We start from the raw sequence: 16,848 nt of genomic DNA on the forward strand, positions 1-16,848 counted from the left end.
TAACATGCTCCTAAATAATCAGTGGGTCAATGACCAAATAAAAACAGATATCAAGCAATATATGGAGAAAAATGGCAACAATAACTCAACACCACAAAATCTGTGGCATGCAGCAAAGGCCGTCCTAAGAGGGAAATATATTGCAATACAGGCCTACCTCAGGAAAGAACAACAATCCTATATAAACAGTCTAAACTTACAATTAATGAAACTAGAAAAAGAAGAACAAATGAGGCCCAGTGTCAGTAGAAGGAGGGACATAATAAAGAGCAGACCATAAATAAATAAAATCGAGAAGAATAAAACAATAGAAAGAATCAATGAAAGCAGGAGTTGGTTCTTCAAGAAAATTAACAAAATAGATAAACCCCTAGCCAGATTCCTCAAGAAAAAAAGAGAGTCTACACACATAAACAAAAACAGAAACGAGAAAGGAAAAATCACCATGGACACCACAGAAATATAAATAAATATTAGAGAATACTATGAAAAATTATATGCTAACAAATTGGATAATCTAGAAGAAATGGATAAATTTCTAGAAAAATACACCTTCCAAGGCTGACCCAGGAAGAAATAGAAAATCTTAACAGACAATTACCAGCAATGAAATTGAATCGGTAATCAAAAAACTACCCAACAACAAAATTCCCGGAACAGATGGCTTCACCGCTGAATTTTATCAGACATTTAGTGATGACCTAATACTCGTCCTCCTTAAAGTTTTCCAAAAAGTAGAAGAGAAGGGAATACTTCTAAACTCATTCTATGAGGCCAGCATCACTCTAATACCAAAACCAGGCATACACCACAAAAAAAGAAAATTACAGACCAATATCCCTGATGAACATAGGTGCAAAAACACTCAACAAAATATTAGCAAATCGAATTTAAAAATACATCAAAAAGATCATCCATCATGATCAAGTAGGATTTATTCTGGGGATGCAAGGATGGTACAATATTCAAAAATCCATCAACATCATACACCACATCAATAAAAAGAAGGACAAAAATCACATGACCATCTCCATAGATGCTGAAAAAGCATTTGACAAAACTCAACATCCATTCATGATAAAAACTCTCAATAAAATGGGTATAGAGGGCAAGTACCTCAACATAATAAAGGTCATATATGACAAACCCACAACCAACATCATACTTAACAGTGAAAAGTTGAAAGCTTTTCCTTTAAGATGGGGAATAAGATAAGGATGCCCACTCTCCTCACTTTTATCCATCATAGTATTGGAGGTCCTAGCCACAGCAATCAGACAACACAAAGAGATAAAAGGCATCCAGATTGGGAAGGAAGAAGTTAAACTGTCACTGTTTGCAGATGACATGGTATTGTACATAGAAAAAAGCCCTAAAGAATTCACCCCAAAACTACTAGAATAACTGAATTCAGCAAAGTTGCCGGATGCAAAATCAATACACGGAAATCTGTTGCATTCCTATATACTAATGATGAACTAGCAGAAAGAGAAATCAGGAAAGCAATTCCATTCACAATTATATCAAAAAAGAATAAAATACCTAGGAATAAATCTAACCAAGGAGGTGAAACACCTATACCCTGAGAATTAAAGACACTCATGAGAGAAATTAAAGAAGACACCAATAAATGGAAATATATCCCATGCTCATGAATAGGAAAAATTAATATTGTCAAAATGGCCATCCTGCCCAAAGCGATCTACAGATTCAATTCAATCCCTATCAAAATACCAATGGCATTCTTCAACAAATTAGAGCAAATAGTTCTAAAATTCACATGTAACCACAAATGACCCCCAAATAGCCAAAACAATCCTGAGAAGGAAGAATAAAGCTAGAGGGATTATGCTTCCTGACTTCAAGCTCTACTACTTAGCCACAGTAATCAAGAAAATTTGGTACTGGCACAAGAACAGACCCATAGATCAATGGAACAGAATAGAGAGCCAAGCACATAAGGTCAAATAATATATGATATAAATCAATTAACACATGATATAAATCCAAGCACATATGATCAATTAATATATGATAAAGGAGCCATGGATATACAATGGGGAAATGACAACCTCTTCAATGACTGGTGTTGGCAAAACTGGACAGCTACACGTAAGAGAATGAAACTGGATTATTGTTTAACTCCATACACAAAAGTAAACTCAAAATGGATCAATGACCTGAATGTAAGTCATGAAACCATAAAACTCTTAGAAGAAAACATAGGCAAAAATATCTTAAATATAAACATGAGCAACTTTTTCCTCAACACATCTCCTCAGGCAAGGGAAACAGAAGCAAAAATGACAAACGGATTACATCAAGCTAAAAACCTTCTGTATAGCAAAGGACACCATCAGTAGAACAAAAAGGCATCCTACAGTATGGGAGAATATATTCTTTGTTTCTAATAACTAACATTATTTTTCATTTACTTTCTGTAGGTAAATGTGAATGTAAGGAACAGGTGCTAGGAAATTCCAAGGCATTTTGTGGAATGAAATATTCATATGGTGAGTTTGAAGTACTTGAATGCTTCTGAGAATCTATTCAATTGAGTACAAAGAGATTTTTAGGAAATAGGAGGCTTGGTCTATGACATTCTCAATAAATCAAAGCATTAGTCTATGTAATAATACTAAACACAGTATTCTGGTCTTGATCTAGATTTTCCTAATAGAGATAATGTTGAAAATCCTGGTGTGGGCAGGAGACTGGTAGAGCAAAGGCAAGGTTATCCTACTACAAGGAAAAGGCAAACAACAAAAAGAAAATAACCATGACATATAATCCTTTCTTTTTGTGTGTGTGCCATATATATATATATATATATTTAAATTAAGGTATCATTGATACACATTATTAAGAAGGTGTGGTTACTATATTCACCCATACACATCATCCTTTCTTATAGATGTTTCTTGTTTTAGGAATCTAAAAGAGAAGTCTCTAGCAACTTAAATGATTCCTATACCAGTTTTATGTAGTAATACCATTTTCAAGTAGAAATCTGTGCCTGATTATTGTGTATCAATACTAAGCAGAAATCAATTTAAAGCAGTATTTCAGTGATTCAAAATTCAGGATTTGGGTTCAGACCTATATGGGTTTGATTACTGATTTATTGGTTGGGTAACTTAACTCTCCAGACTTTCTCTTCTGTAAAATAGAGATGATGCCACCTTTTCTTAATGAAGTAAGTTTTTGAAAAACAGACAGCACATTGCCTAGCACATACTAGATGCTCAGTAAATGGAAGAAGGAAGTAGATATTTGGGAGACACTGAAACTAGTGGTCTGCCTGGGTCTCTTCTTTGCCCTCTCTGTGTATTCCAGACTCCTCTACCTTTCCAGTACCAGGAAACTACAACATATAAACAAAGGAAAATGTCATTGCTCTAAACAAAGACTATTACTATCTTCTAAATAGCTTTATGTTTACTATTAAATATATTAGATACCTTATCTTACCAGCATATTCTTGACTAGTGTCTAAGGCTTTTTATTGTTCTGCAATTTATACAGCCTGAAATAATGCACTACATGAAGAGAAAAAATTTTAATTGTGATTTCTTAAGCCAAATGTTCAGGTTTTTGATAACACTGTATTTAATCTCAGAAAAGATGAGAAAGTAAATGTTAAAAACATAAATCTTATCTAAATTATATGCATATTTCCCTCTTTTCACCTGCTAACTTGGCTAAATAATAGAAGAAAACTTTTGAAATGTATAGAGCCCAATAAAGAAAAGTTAGTTTAGAGAAAGTGGCATTCACTATCAAAAGCAAAAAACATGACAATGTAGTCCAAAGTAGCTCAGGGGAAATATAAACTGGTTTTCATTATCACATAGGTTTGGTAGCTCTCTGACTGAATTTACAACTGACCAAATTGGTATCTTTTAATATAGCTGTACTATTTTCTGCCTCAGAGAATGTGAATGCTATTAATGATATAATGAAATACCTCTGTCTTATTAATGCAGTACACCTACAAACTCAAGGAAAAAAAATGGTTTCCCCCTCCCCATTTTCTGAATTAATGGAAAAAAACATTGATTCATCTCTCTATTCCTTTAGCAAATACCTATTGAACTGTAGTAGTGAATAGACAAGGTTCCTGCTCTCTTTGAGCTTACAGTCTAGTGGAAAAATAAAGTGAACATTTATTGAGCACTAGCCATGTGTGAGACACTATGCTATGTATGCTTCATGCATTTATCTTATCTCTAGTCCAAAACTCTATTTCTTATGCAAATTTGAGCAATTTACTTAATTTCTTGAATCTTGCTTCCTCATACATGAAACAAGATTAGATAAGCTTTTAAGACCCCTTAGAAGTAAAAAATTTGGTAATTTTATAAAGACATCTAGATGATAGCCTTATTCTTAGAATACAGGACCAGCCAGTATAGGTTCTCCCATTACAAAGAATCTTGCATCAAGATATAGATGAGCCAATCTCCTAATAATATAGAATATTGTATCCCAGTTCCTTAGGTCTACTTTTTTCCCCACCCCAACTTATCCCATTACTTAATCCCCAGCCACATCCATTTCACAGATGGAAGAGCATAATGGAATCATGAGTTATATAGACTAGTGGAGCTCTGCCACCATGCAGAAGGACAGTGTCCCTAACCCCACTCAGCTTGCATTTTACACCAGGAGAAGAAGATTAAGTAATCACTAATATCATTTATTCTCTTTGGAATATGTAAAATATACTCTGGCAATACATTTTGCTCTGTGTCCTAACATACTCTGTGTCTAACACACACAGTCAGCCCTCAGAGTATAATATACTCAGAATCCTAATAAAAAACAGGATAATAATTCTGTTTCTTACACATCTTCCTTCTATTTAGATTTATATAGAGATGCCTGAATATTGCTTAAGATGATAGCTCAATGTGTCTAAGATTGCTATTTGCAGTAGACAAATGGCTGATATTCTCTTAACATAGTAATATGGGAAGCAGTAGCAGTTGAACATATCTGATAAGGAGGAGTAGAGTTAATATAAATAAATGAAATGAAGCTAGTACAAAAATTGATGAGTCTAATGATTTTTAAAGCAAATTTCCACATTCTCATCAGCATTAATTTACTATTCCATTTTATCCTGAAGTGCATATTTAAGTTGTTCAAAGTTCAGAAGATAGTGTGAAATTCTATGCATTTTGACTTTTGGGATTGTGTTGTTACAGTGCTAAAAATAAAAATTTTATCAGCTCATGATAAAGGATCTCATGCTGAGGTCAATGTGAAGATTAAAAAAGTATTAAAATCTACCAAATTGAAAATTTTACGAGGAAAACGAACATTATATCCAGAATCATGGACTAACAGAGGCTGCACTTGTCCAATCCTCAATCCTGGTAAGCATTAGATTTTTCTAGTTTAACAACTACTTTGTCTCTTTTGATTTGCTGCTTGGCTTACATTCTCTGAACCACAACCTAAATAAATTCAACAAGAACATCTCTCCTTTTCATCATGTGAACTGGAAAAATGCAAATGGAATTCTTTGAATTGACATGAAAAAATTATTTCTCTCCCACTGCTGTAAAATATTATAAATCCAGCAATATAATATTCTTTGTCTTAAAAGAGAAGTCTCAGATTGGTTCCAGGTGCTAGTGGCATAGAAAGCACACTCATGAATTCACTTGCCATTAATGCTTTATCTGAAAACTAGGTCCTATTACTGTGCCCTGAGTAGTGCTTGCTCCCAAAGGAAGTTGAAATGCAAAATTCCATCTGTGCAAATAATATTGAATTCATTTTTACTACTGAGAAGCATCTGTTTCTCCTGGAGAGAAGACCACTTTCAAGTTCTCATCTTGTTTTTTATTAAATAATCATTTTGATTTCAAATCAGAAACAGCAGAGATAAACAACAACAACAAAAAATGTAGAATCTTACAGAAACTTGGAATGGAGGGACATTTGCACCTTAAAATGCTATGGCAGAGGTAGAGACAAGCAAGCACAGAATTCTTACTTTTACACTCCAGATATACACTCTTCATATTGTGTCATAAGCTGCTTATTTCTTGAGGATGGGATTTAGATTTTTGATCATAGTATTTCCAGGACCTATCATTAGTACCCAGATAATAGTAACATAGTATATACTTACTGGGTTAGTAGTAACATAAATAGTAATTTCTAGTAAAACAAATAATTTTTAAAAATCCTCTGTATTTCCCTGTTTATGTAGTTGCCATCTATGTCTAAACGGCTTTGCTGAAACAGGTGTAAAACGTATGCTCTACATCTAATTCCTTTCAAATATAAGTCCAAGAAATCACAGTTATGTGAATAGGAAGTCATTTGTGGTCTTTTATTACTTAATTTGAGAGAAACAAACAGGTAACAGAATGGGAGAAAGAGAAACTATCAGTAAAGTATCCCCTCCTCCCACAATCTAAACAATCTAAATAGTGACATAAAACTCGACTTTTTTGACTTCTGACTAATCTCTCATACCTCTTTATACCCCTTAAATATTTTAAATTTTAATAAGGAAAATAAAAAAGGACATTTTTAAATAATAAATAAATATGTTTCAGAGAACAAATTAAGTAATCAGACTTGCATTTTAAAATACAGGAAACTGAGAGTCGTTACTTTAAGTTCTATTCCTCAATGATCTGTACATAAGGGCTCTTCCTAAAAGCACTTTCTACTATTCTGGCAAAAGAAAAAGAAAGAAAGAAATCCACCGAGTTTTTTAGTAAGACATTAAAAACAAAAGCTTTGACCAGCTGAGCCACCCTTCAGGAAGTGAACTATACTTCCTAATCAGGTTTCTGCCAAACAGAGTCAGAGAATCAGTGAGTTCATCACAACTGAAAACACAAGCGCAATTATTCAAAGAATTCTTGAAAACATGTTTACTTGCTTTGAAGAAAAAGACTGGAACCTGCCAAAGCAAAACCAGACACTTTGATTTCACTGTTTTTCCATTTTACAAGTTCAATAGTGAAGGCCAAAGAAAAGTTGATAAGAAAATTCAGAAACCTTACCAGCCAACTTGCTTCCTTTGCTGCTTTGAAACGGAGCAATCTATTTGGCATCCCTGCAAAATCATTCATTCCTACATTCACACACATTTACTCATTCATCAGTCATATATTTTAGAATACCAAGGCTAGCACTAAACTATTATATTTTCTTTTTCTATGGATACGAAGTAAACCTTGAGCCCTCAAACATGTTGCAAAGTACATGTCAGAAGCATAGAGTTAGGAAAATAAAATGTAAATGAAGTGAGTGATGAACAGATAACATTGCTTTCCATGCTAATTTTTGGCATGATGCTGCTTCATAATTATGGATTTACTCAGTAATATTTAAATTAATTTATATTCATAATTTAAATTAATGACAAACTCCTATAGTATTTGTTCTATTTGTAGTTTCAAAGTAAATCCATTTAAAATACTAGACTTGATGATGAAGTTTCTTAAAAATTATATACTGTATTTTTTAAAGAGGATTTTATTATTTTAGAAATTAAAAAAACAACATCAAGACCATTATATTTTAACTAGTCTGTTAATTAAATATGCAATTCTTTTTCATGGAGAAGCCCAGGTTACCTTTTAAAGAATTTAAATATCTTATATTTGTGTTGCCTCGTGTCTGAAACCTCTCTATGTAATTATTTTCCCTTTTTTCTCATTTTTTTGAAAATGCCACCCACAATTATTATTAACTTTTGGACTGATTTCTTTTAAAAATCTTTTACATAACATTTTTATTATTATAGAAGCAGTACATATACATTATAGATATTAAAGAAAAATTTTTAATTTCATATTTCTACACCCAAGAGATCATCTCTGTTAACATCTTAGTTCAAATCCTTCCTGTTCTTTCTCTGTGCATGTATACATTGTATTTTTTTTAACCAAAATAAAATCATAGTATATGCTCCATTTTGCAACCTACTTTATTCAGTTAATGATCTCTATCTTCTATTTTAGTTTGTTTGCATATTATTACAAAGTCAATACTAGTTCTGGTCAAGTCCCTTTTTTTATTAATATATGACAAAAACACATTGATTTATATAGGAAATATGTGTTAATTTTGTATAATCCGTAGCTCTCTTCCAATATGTTTTCCCAAAAGGTTGTTTCATTTTAATAAAATGCTCCTTAATATACACTACCACACATAGTAAGTCTCCAAGAAATACTGATTTATGGCATATGTTAAGTACCCATAGAATCCTCACTTCTTTTCCACAGGGGTGGTACATTATAGAGTAAAAGTTCTATAATCAGACAGACCTGAGCTTAAGTCAGAATGCTATACTAACTGGGAGATATTGAACAAGTTTTCTTAATCTTGCCAACCTTCAGCTTCCTAATTTATAAAGCAGGAAAAATAATATCCATTTAATAAGATTATTCTCAAGATTAAGTGAGATAATACATGTAAAGCACATAGCACAGAGTAAATGCTTATTAAATGCCAGCTGTTATTGCTTATGACTCCCTTCAACAGTCAATATATAAAACTATGAATCATACATATATAAAAACACTGATGTCACATCTTCCCCCTTCAATAAATTATGATACCATTAGCCTCTAATTTTGTTCTCTTTTAGGTTTGGAATACCTTGTAGCAGGACATGAGGATGTAAGAACAGGCAAACTAGTTGTGAATATGAAAAGTTTTGTCCAGCACTGGAAACCATCTCTTGGAAGAAAAGTCATGGATATTTTAAAAAGAGAGTGCAAGTAGCAGTAAAAGTGTATAGCACATAATGGCATTTCTCTATGTACAAATCACAAACTTAATGGAAAAGAGACCTCAAAATGAAACTGGAATTTTTTTTAAGTGCCAAATATATAGAAATGTTCCAATGCATGGGCTTTGTCTAACCTATCTCTTTTGGGCTCGTGTTTAAATATAGTTTATTTCATAAAAAAAAAAAATGGAAAAACCCAATGCTGATACCTGTTTTCTATGGAACTAATTCTGAAATTCGTAACTATTAAGAAAATTTTAATAGCAGTGTAGTTTTAGCAGTAATCCATTAAGGGCAATACATCTAACAAGGACTCCTCCCAGCTCTGGATATGTTACTTAACATTTGTACTACTTAACGTAGTTAGGAGATTTTAAGGAATCCCCAACCATACTATCAGAAAAGGTGTTTCTTAAAAAGAGCCTTCTCTTGCGTGATGTGTGTGAACTTTGGTCTGTGGGGTGTTAAATGGAACCTCTCCACATGTACATAGTATTTCTTTGTATAAAGCACTTTACTACCTACCACGTGTGTTGTGAAAGTTTGGAGACTGTTGTTAACAGAAAGAAAACCTACTGAAACAGAAGCACTACCACTACATGTGGACAAAATTGACCATATAAAGGAAGTTGTACTATTTAACTCTGAACACTTAGAGAAATTATGTGAAGATGCAACCAGAAATGAGAATATGTTCACATGAAGTCTCCGCTTCAGGCTAGGGGTTAGATTCCAGAGATACCAGCATGATGAAACTTAAAAAAAGAAAAAAACACTAAACAAGAAGAGACTTTAAAATAAGAAAAAGAAATCACAGGTGTAGAAATATGCTTGGGTAAAGAGGAAATAGACTTTAAATTTTGAAAAGCTCATTTATTTGTGAAGCACTTGTATACACTTCAAAAATTATTGTAGACAAAGAATTTGTTTTATTTTTGTGTTTAGTATTTAAGCCTGAATATTGAAACAGTTTCCTCCTTGTCTTTATTAATAGTACATGGTCATTATATTTACTCATTTTTTTGACACAGTGTATGTGATAGCTCACCACACTACAGTTTTTCATTATTATTCATCTTCTGTACCCATGCATAACCATATTACATACAGTTTCTTCTGTACTTGAATATACAAAACATGAACCACAGTGCCATAAGATTAATTTCGCATATAGAACATATTTTTTTCCTGAGGTCCTGTGGACTTGCAAAAAATATATATATATATATATTGCTCTGTTAATTTTTTTATATTTCATATGTGTAATAAAGGAATATGATCTCCTGATTTTTGTTTCATTTCCTGATCAACTCTTTCAGTGATGCTAAAGATTACCTTCTCTTAATCAGGGAACTCTAATCTAATTCTTTAAATCAAGAAATCAAGCAAAGGCCCAGTGTTTCTCTTCTTTTACTATGGGGTTTGGAAATGGAGTAAAAAGCTAATCAAATGGCTTTAGTTTCTGTAGCCTTTGGACATGAACTTTTTTCATCAGATGCACTGCATTTTTTTGTTTCACATTTACATTTACTTTTAACTAATTTAAAAAGTAAATAAAAGTTCATTGTTGAAAATACAGAAAAAAATTATAATGGGAAAAAACATCTATATTCCAACCATCTTGTGGTAAGAGCTGTTAGCATTTCAGTGTCTATGCTACTAGACTATTTTCCCTGCATATACATACCTTTTATATAATTGAAATTACACTACACATAGTCTTATAAAATCTGCTTTTATAACCTGTAGCATGTCTCTCAGCTTCTTACCTATTCCTAGCTTGTCCTGGTAGGTGGCACACTATCTAGTAGGTTATCATTTACAAGCAATTTATAAAACATGTTGGTAATACCAAGAAAAATATTTTAAATACACCAAATATAAGATTTTCGTTAGTTTCAGAATTGCCAACTTGCCTTACTTTCTATTTCACTTTATTTAAAATAACTTCACCCACTAAAAAGAAGAATGCAAATAACATCTATTTTTTAAGAGTAGAAAAATGTCCTTAATGTATTACTAAGTGAAAAAAATTGCAGAACAATACATATAATATTAGCCCCCACCCCAAAACCACATTTATAATATATATAGTGTTTTTAAAAAGTCTGAAAGGTAGACATATTATAGTAGTACTTGCCCTTGCAGGGGAAAGGAAGGAGATTTTCACATTTTACTTTGCATATATCTGTATTGCTTCATTTTCTTTCATTGATCATGTACTACTTTCATAATTAATTTTTAAACAAAATTTAATCAATTGTTTTTTAAGTATGTTCAAGCAAAATTATAACTGAAAGTTTACTTTTAGCTAGTTTACAAATTGTTTGGCCCCTATTGTCTTCCCAACCCTTTTTGACTAGGATTTTCTTCCATAGGTGCTCTTTCAACACTTTTTATGGCAACATTCTAAACACTAAGTCACTGTCATAATCATTTCCTAATGTCTTGATTCTCAAATCACTTGCAGCCTTTCCACTGCAGTTTTAATTTCTTGTGAGCATCATTTGGCTTCCAAAGTGAAAAAAGAAAAGAAAAGAAAAAAAAGAAACTGAATTCTCCATTTGTAAAAGTAAACAGCAAAATAAAGTCTGAGCAAGCTGCCTCATGACCCCTTTCCCAGCCCATCATTCCATCATTCTGCCACACTTCTATATACACTTTCTCCTCCTTGGCATCTTTTAAAATAGCCATTATGGTACGAAAGCAATAAAGTCAAATAAAACTTCCATTTATGGTTTCATATGAACCTGAACACTTTCTTCAAGAGCCAGTGGAAGTCTCTGCCCCTGGAGCTTTACTCTCGAATACCACTGTGCTTTATTAGTCAGCAGCTTGTTGCATAATCTTCACATACCTCTCTGTATAATTTGCCTGAGGTCAACCTAGTCTATGCCCTTTTATTACATCATTTTCCCCATAGAGGAAGGTTACTAATATTTAGTATTTGATGCAATGGAAATTCTCAATAACAGGATAATCTTTTAATAGTGTCCACAGTGAGGTCAAATCTGTGGGGATGTGACCACGAGTCCAAAAAGCAATATCCATCTGGTTATACTAAACAGAGAGCAAGGCCTTTGGTAAACATAATTTTTTTAGATACTTTGGGCTCTTGCAGAAAGAATTATTTTCTAAATGATCAGAGACTTATCAACTCTGAAGGGTGGGAAAAAGAACCTTGAAAATCCCTGGTGCTGGCTGTCCCTTTGCCACTCCCTTGGAATGCCTGAGAACAAGGAACAGAAGCACCGCCTCAGCTGCTGAGGAGTTTTGTCAGAGGCCCCAGGACTGAATTGCCTTTGTATTCATTGTTTCAATGATAAGCAGTCCCCAAACTAGCTTTATCAAAGAACCAAAGTTACTCATGACTTATTTCCCACAGTTTAGAAGGGAAATATTTATGGACAACCTCAGTTTTGTAAGGGAGATTGTTATGATAAAAATGGAATAGAAGCAAAGGGGTGTGCCTTACATGACTGATTGTTTTTCAGTCTCTTTGAGAATGATTTGTCTGAGGATACATTTTGAAAAATGATGCCCTTGTCCCTGCTTTTCTATACCTTCCCCAAGTGGATTTAAACATTTCTCTACTTTTTTGAGCATTATTGACTGTGTCTGAGGCCTGCAATATTTTAAATGACAAATCCCCAGACTTAGTATTAGTCAGCTCATACATGCTCAATGATGAAAAAGCAGAATGTTAATCATGAGAAAGAAATATGCACTAAGCCAAACAGAAATTTTCAGAATTGAGATACATATTCTATTAAGAAAGAATTTTAGTAAATGCTGAATGCATCTGTAGTTTTGTAATATGTAGTCACAGATGGGTGACTGTGTTCTGAAGTGTGATCGTAAGTAACAATTTATAAATCCAAGAATATCCAAGATTTATTAGGGATGATCAAATCATAGTACATTTAGCTGAATAAAGGGGAATGACAGCCAGGCAGGGAAACTTGCTTTCCAGAAAGAAAAATAACCACTGTCAGCAAAATTTCACAGTATGAGCAAATTGTCAGAAACTTCCTGAACACCATCTTCTCAGCCAGGATACCACCAAGGATTTCAAACTTCATAAATAAAAAATAAGAAAAACAATAACACCAATAGCAATCAATAATTAAGGATTTACTACAAGTAGGCACTTTTCTAAGTGTTTTCCATGTCTCTCGCATTTGATCTTCCTAAGCACCCCTGATAGGTGTGCTATTATTGTCTTTATTTCTCATATAAGGAAACTGAGGTACAAAGAGATTAAGTTGTCTAAGGACACTCAACTAATGTGGAGCCTGGATTTGAATCTCATATTTCAACCACTAAAAGGGGATTCTGGATTCAGAAAGAATCTATTTGAGAAGATGCCAATTGCACCATTTTTCTTACAGGTGTTTGTTTTAGATTACAATTGAGAGAAAAACACCGAAGGTCAGCATGTCTCCCAGTTTTCCTCCTCCTACACCAAATTATCATGTATCCCATTATTCCACCCTGTGATATATAATTTTCTTCTATCTTTCTCATTGTATTGCCATTAGGGTGATGCTGTTTACCATAATTTATCCTGAGATGAAATAGTAATAGTTCATTTTTTACTTTTGTCCTTTTCCTCTTGGTCTGATTTTCTAAGATCTATTTAGGCATAAAGTCCACTTTTACATTTATCAATAACCAACCTGAATAAGCTACTATCAAGCTCAGCAGCATTTCAAATCAATTCTCTCAGCTCTGACTTCTGCTGTGTAGAGCAATTCTACTTATAAGATCAATGAGAAGGAATTACACCAGTGAGAGGCAAGCAAACAGGAAAAAATAGAGAATGTAGGCACTTTGTCAACCAAGGACAGAGAGCAATAAGCAGGAAATAAGGGATGAAGATATAAGAAAATAAGGAAAGCTTCAGCTGGAAAAGAAGCCAGGTGGTTTGTTCTAGTAAGAATAAGCAGAACATTTCAAAGTAGAACATAGTCAATCAATCCTTCCATTGCTAGATACCATGATTCATGTGAGACAGTTATGAATATTTATTACAAAATTTTTCCATCCAATTCTCTTGTTGTTAGTTATGTTTGAGGAGCACAAAAGCTATAAATAAATAAATAAAGCAATAGAGAAATCTTAGATAATGGTAATTAGGAACCTAACTGGTTTTATCATATAGAAAAAGAATTTCAAATTTACCTTTTACAAAGTACATAGTCAATAAAATATTTAATATCAGTAAAGATTGCCTAAAAGTCTTTTTTAATATACATTCTCATTGTAAAAATGATTATCCATTTTTCCCCATACTAGATGTCATGTGCGGTGCCAAACTTTATATGACTTAATCTTCAGACCTCACTCAATAACCTTGTGAAGTCAGTACTATTATCATGTGGAAACTGAGGGCCAGAGGGTTAAATAACTTGTCTCAGTTCACAAAACAAGTCACAAAGCTAAGATTTGAACCCTGATTTACCTACTTTTAAAACGTATACTTTTAACCTCTATCATGTACTAAAAAACAACTAAGTCAATAGTTTTCAAATAATGTGCATAAAAATCAACAGACATGTTTATTAAAATGCAGAGTCCTAGACCCTTAGCTCACAGTGGTTTCAAAAGATCTGGGTGGGGACCAGAGATGGACAATTTAATAAGCGTGAGTGGTGACTCACATACAGGTGGTCTATAGACAAGACTTTGAGAAACACTGCTCTGGACACTCTTACAGAACAGTGTCAACAAAGTCATTAGTTCTATTTCTGCAAATGTATCTCCCTTTGGTGATTAATGTGTTTGGCTTTAATCACAAATGTTATTTTATGAATAACAGAATCCTTAGTCCTGTCATGGTTATCCAGGAACTAAGATGGCGGAAAGGAGAATTGAAAGATCTTCCCAGCTGTTACATACCCTACTTCCTAACCTAGCCTTAAACAGAATTTTGAAATACCTGAACTTGTCTTTGAGAACTTAGCTCCTCAGTCCACTTTGGACAAACTCTCCCAGGTCTTCATGGGCTTCACACTGCTCGGTCTACTTGAAGATGCTACACAAAAACTCCAAATTCCCACCATTCCTTCCAGCCATAAACAGTATACTTATTTGTCCAGATGCTACTTTGACCAAGAGACTGATAGATTGATAAGATAAAATAAATCATCCTAATGAGAGACTTTGCCGTTTTTTCACTTCCCTCTTTCTCCCTAACACAGTGCTTTATTGACCCAAATAAACCATGCATATCTGCAGAAAACTTTTGATGGGTGATTCTTATCACGGGAATTTCAGGCATTATGAAGCAGGCCAGTGGAAGAGTTATTTTTGGTCAGCTGTGCCTTTCAATGCCTCATAAACCAGGCTGCTTCCTAATTTCCCTTTAGGCAGTGCCAGTCCTGCTCACACATTCAGGTGTACCCCACTCAGAGGCCTAAGAAGTAAAAGAAAGGTGAAAAAGCAGTGACAATGGGAAAGGAAAGGACATTGGGACCAATCTCAGAAGTGAGAATCCAATCCAGAAATAAAATAATGATCCACACAGCTTCATATTTTTATTTCCCATTCCTATAAATGAGAAATAAAATCCAGGATAACATTTTCCTTGATAGCTGTGGGGAGAAAAATCAAGGAAATGAGCACAACTTGCACCACAGCAAATAGAGTTTCCTAACCTTGGAAACACTCACATTACATACACATACGCACTCCAACCTTGTATGCATGGAAGTATGCCCAGCCATGACCTTCAACAACCTAGAGAGCTTTTTATAACATTTGAGAATACATGACTGGATATTTTTATCAGTGTGTTCCCTGCCTTTGATAAATGTTATACTAAGCCGTTTGAAGCAAAAATATAGTGAATACATTTTAAAAAATACAATCTTCAAGTACACTTAATTAGAATCCTCCAAAATGTTACAAGTTTCACCAAATGTCTCAGGAAAGAGGACTAAGTCTGTAAAAGACCCCTCCAAGTTTTCACTTGCCCCCAAATGTTATCATACTAGGATTGGTAAAAGCTTTGAGAAGTGATGTTTAAAGCCTCATATTGGCCAAAGTTGATTTTTCAGGACTCCAATATCTTTAAGAAGTGTGTTTTCCTTTCTGAAGCAAAAAGTAAAATAACACATTTGTAATAAATACCCTGCCATACGAAGGGTTCTTTATAGTCTTATTTTCATGGTAATAAATAAATGCTTGTCTATCTTACTGTCCCATTAAGTAGTAGTCCCTTGTGTAAATTCCTTACTGAAGGAACATGATTTATGGAAGGGTAGGGATAGACCCAGCATTTTCAGAGTGCCAGACACCGTCACAATCTTTATCTCAATTAGCCTTCAAAGCAACCTTTTGAAATAAGTGTTATTATCTCATTTTACCGATGAGAACCATGAGATTAAGAGGAATAAATTAACTTGCACAGGGCTAGTAACTAGCAGAACCAAGTATTCAAAACAGGGGTCTTTAAAACTCTGAGCTTCTTTCTCAGCATCATCTGTTGGATTATAGATCTTCATTCATTAATCTAACAGAATTTCTCATGACCCTCCTATGACATGACACTATTCTGGGCCCTAGGAATATAAACAGTGAACAAAACAAAATCCCTACTGTCATAGAGCTTACATTCTACTGGGGGAGGACCTTCAGAAGAAAGCTGTGATGATCCCTGATCTTCATCCACATTGTAGGGATGATTTGTTGAGCGCTCAATACCCTAAATGATTTAACAGAAACATTCTTTTTCATCACTAATGGGAAAATTCAATGCTATGGATCCCATCATTTGACGGCATTGAATATTGTTTTCCCTCAGATGAAGTGAAAGCATCAAATAATTAAATTATTCAGGGTGGTAAGTTGTTATAATTGGATAGTGACCACAAAGCACGCTTTTTTAAAGTTACACTAAATGCCTAGAGGGAAGCAGCAGAAGTCTTCCTCCAGCACGTTATGGAGCTGACACGGTCCTGCTCTATACGGTGTTTCTGAATTTTCCTGTTGGCTTTCAGGATGTACAACTCTGTCTGATACCCATATGTGAGAAACAGGAATAGCTGAGGTGCCCTGGCCAGCTTTGCTCC

General features: G+C 33.8%; 1 protein-coding gene across 1 annotated transcript in view; it reads left to right on the forward strand.

Moving 5' to 3' along the window:
- Positions 1 to 10,058, forward strand: part of NTN4 (netrin 4) — a 106,494-nt gene extending 96,436 nt beyond the window's left edge. Inside the window, exons 8-10 of the mRNA XM_036891303.2 lie at positions 2,445 to 2,513; positions 5,211 to 5,381; positions 8,630 to 10,058. Coding sequence (XP_036747198.2) covers positions 2,445 to 2,513; positions 5,211 to 5,381; positions 8,630 to 8,766 — 377 coding nt within the window. The 3' untranslated portion in view covers positions 8,767 to 10,058. The remainder of the gene's footprint in view (positions 1 to 2,444; positions 2,514 to 5,210; positions 5,382 to 8,629) is intronic.
- The last annotated feature ends 6,790 nt before the right edge of the window (positions 10,059 to 16,848 follow it).

The sequence above is a fragment of the Manis pentadactyla genome, chromosome 10, assembly GCF_030020395.1.
Source record: "Manis pentadactyla isolate mManPen7 chromosome 10, mManPen7.hap1, whole genome shotgun sequence".
Taxonomy (NCBI): domain Eukaryota; kingdom Metazoa; phylum Chordata; class Mammalia; order Pholidota; family Manidae; genus Manis; species Manis pentadactyla.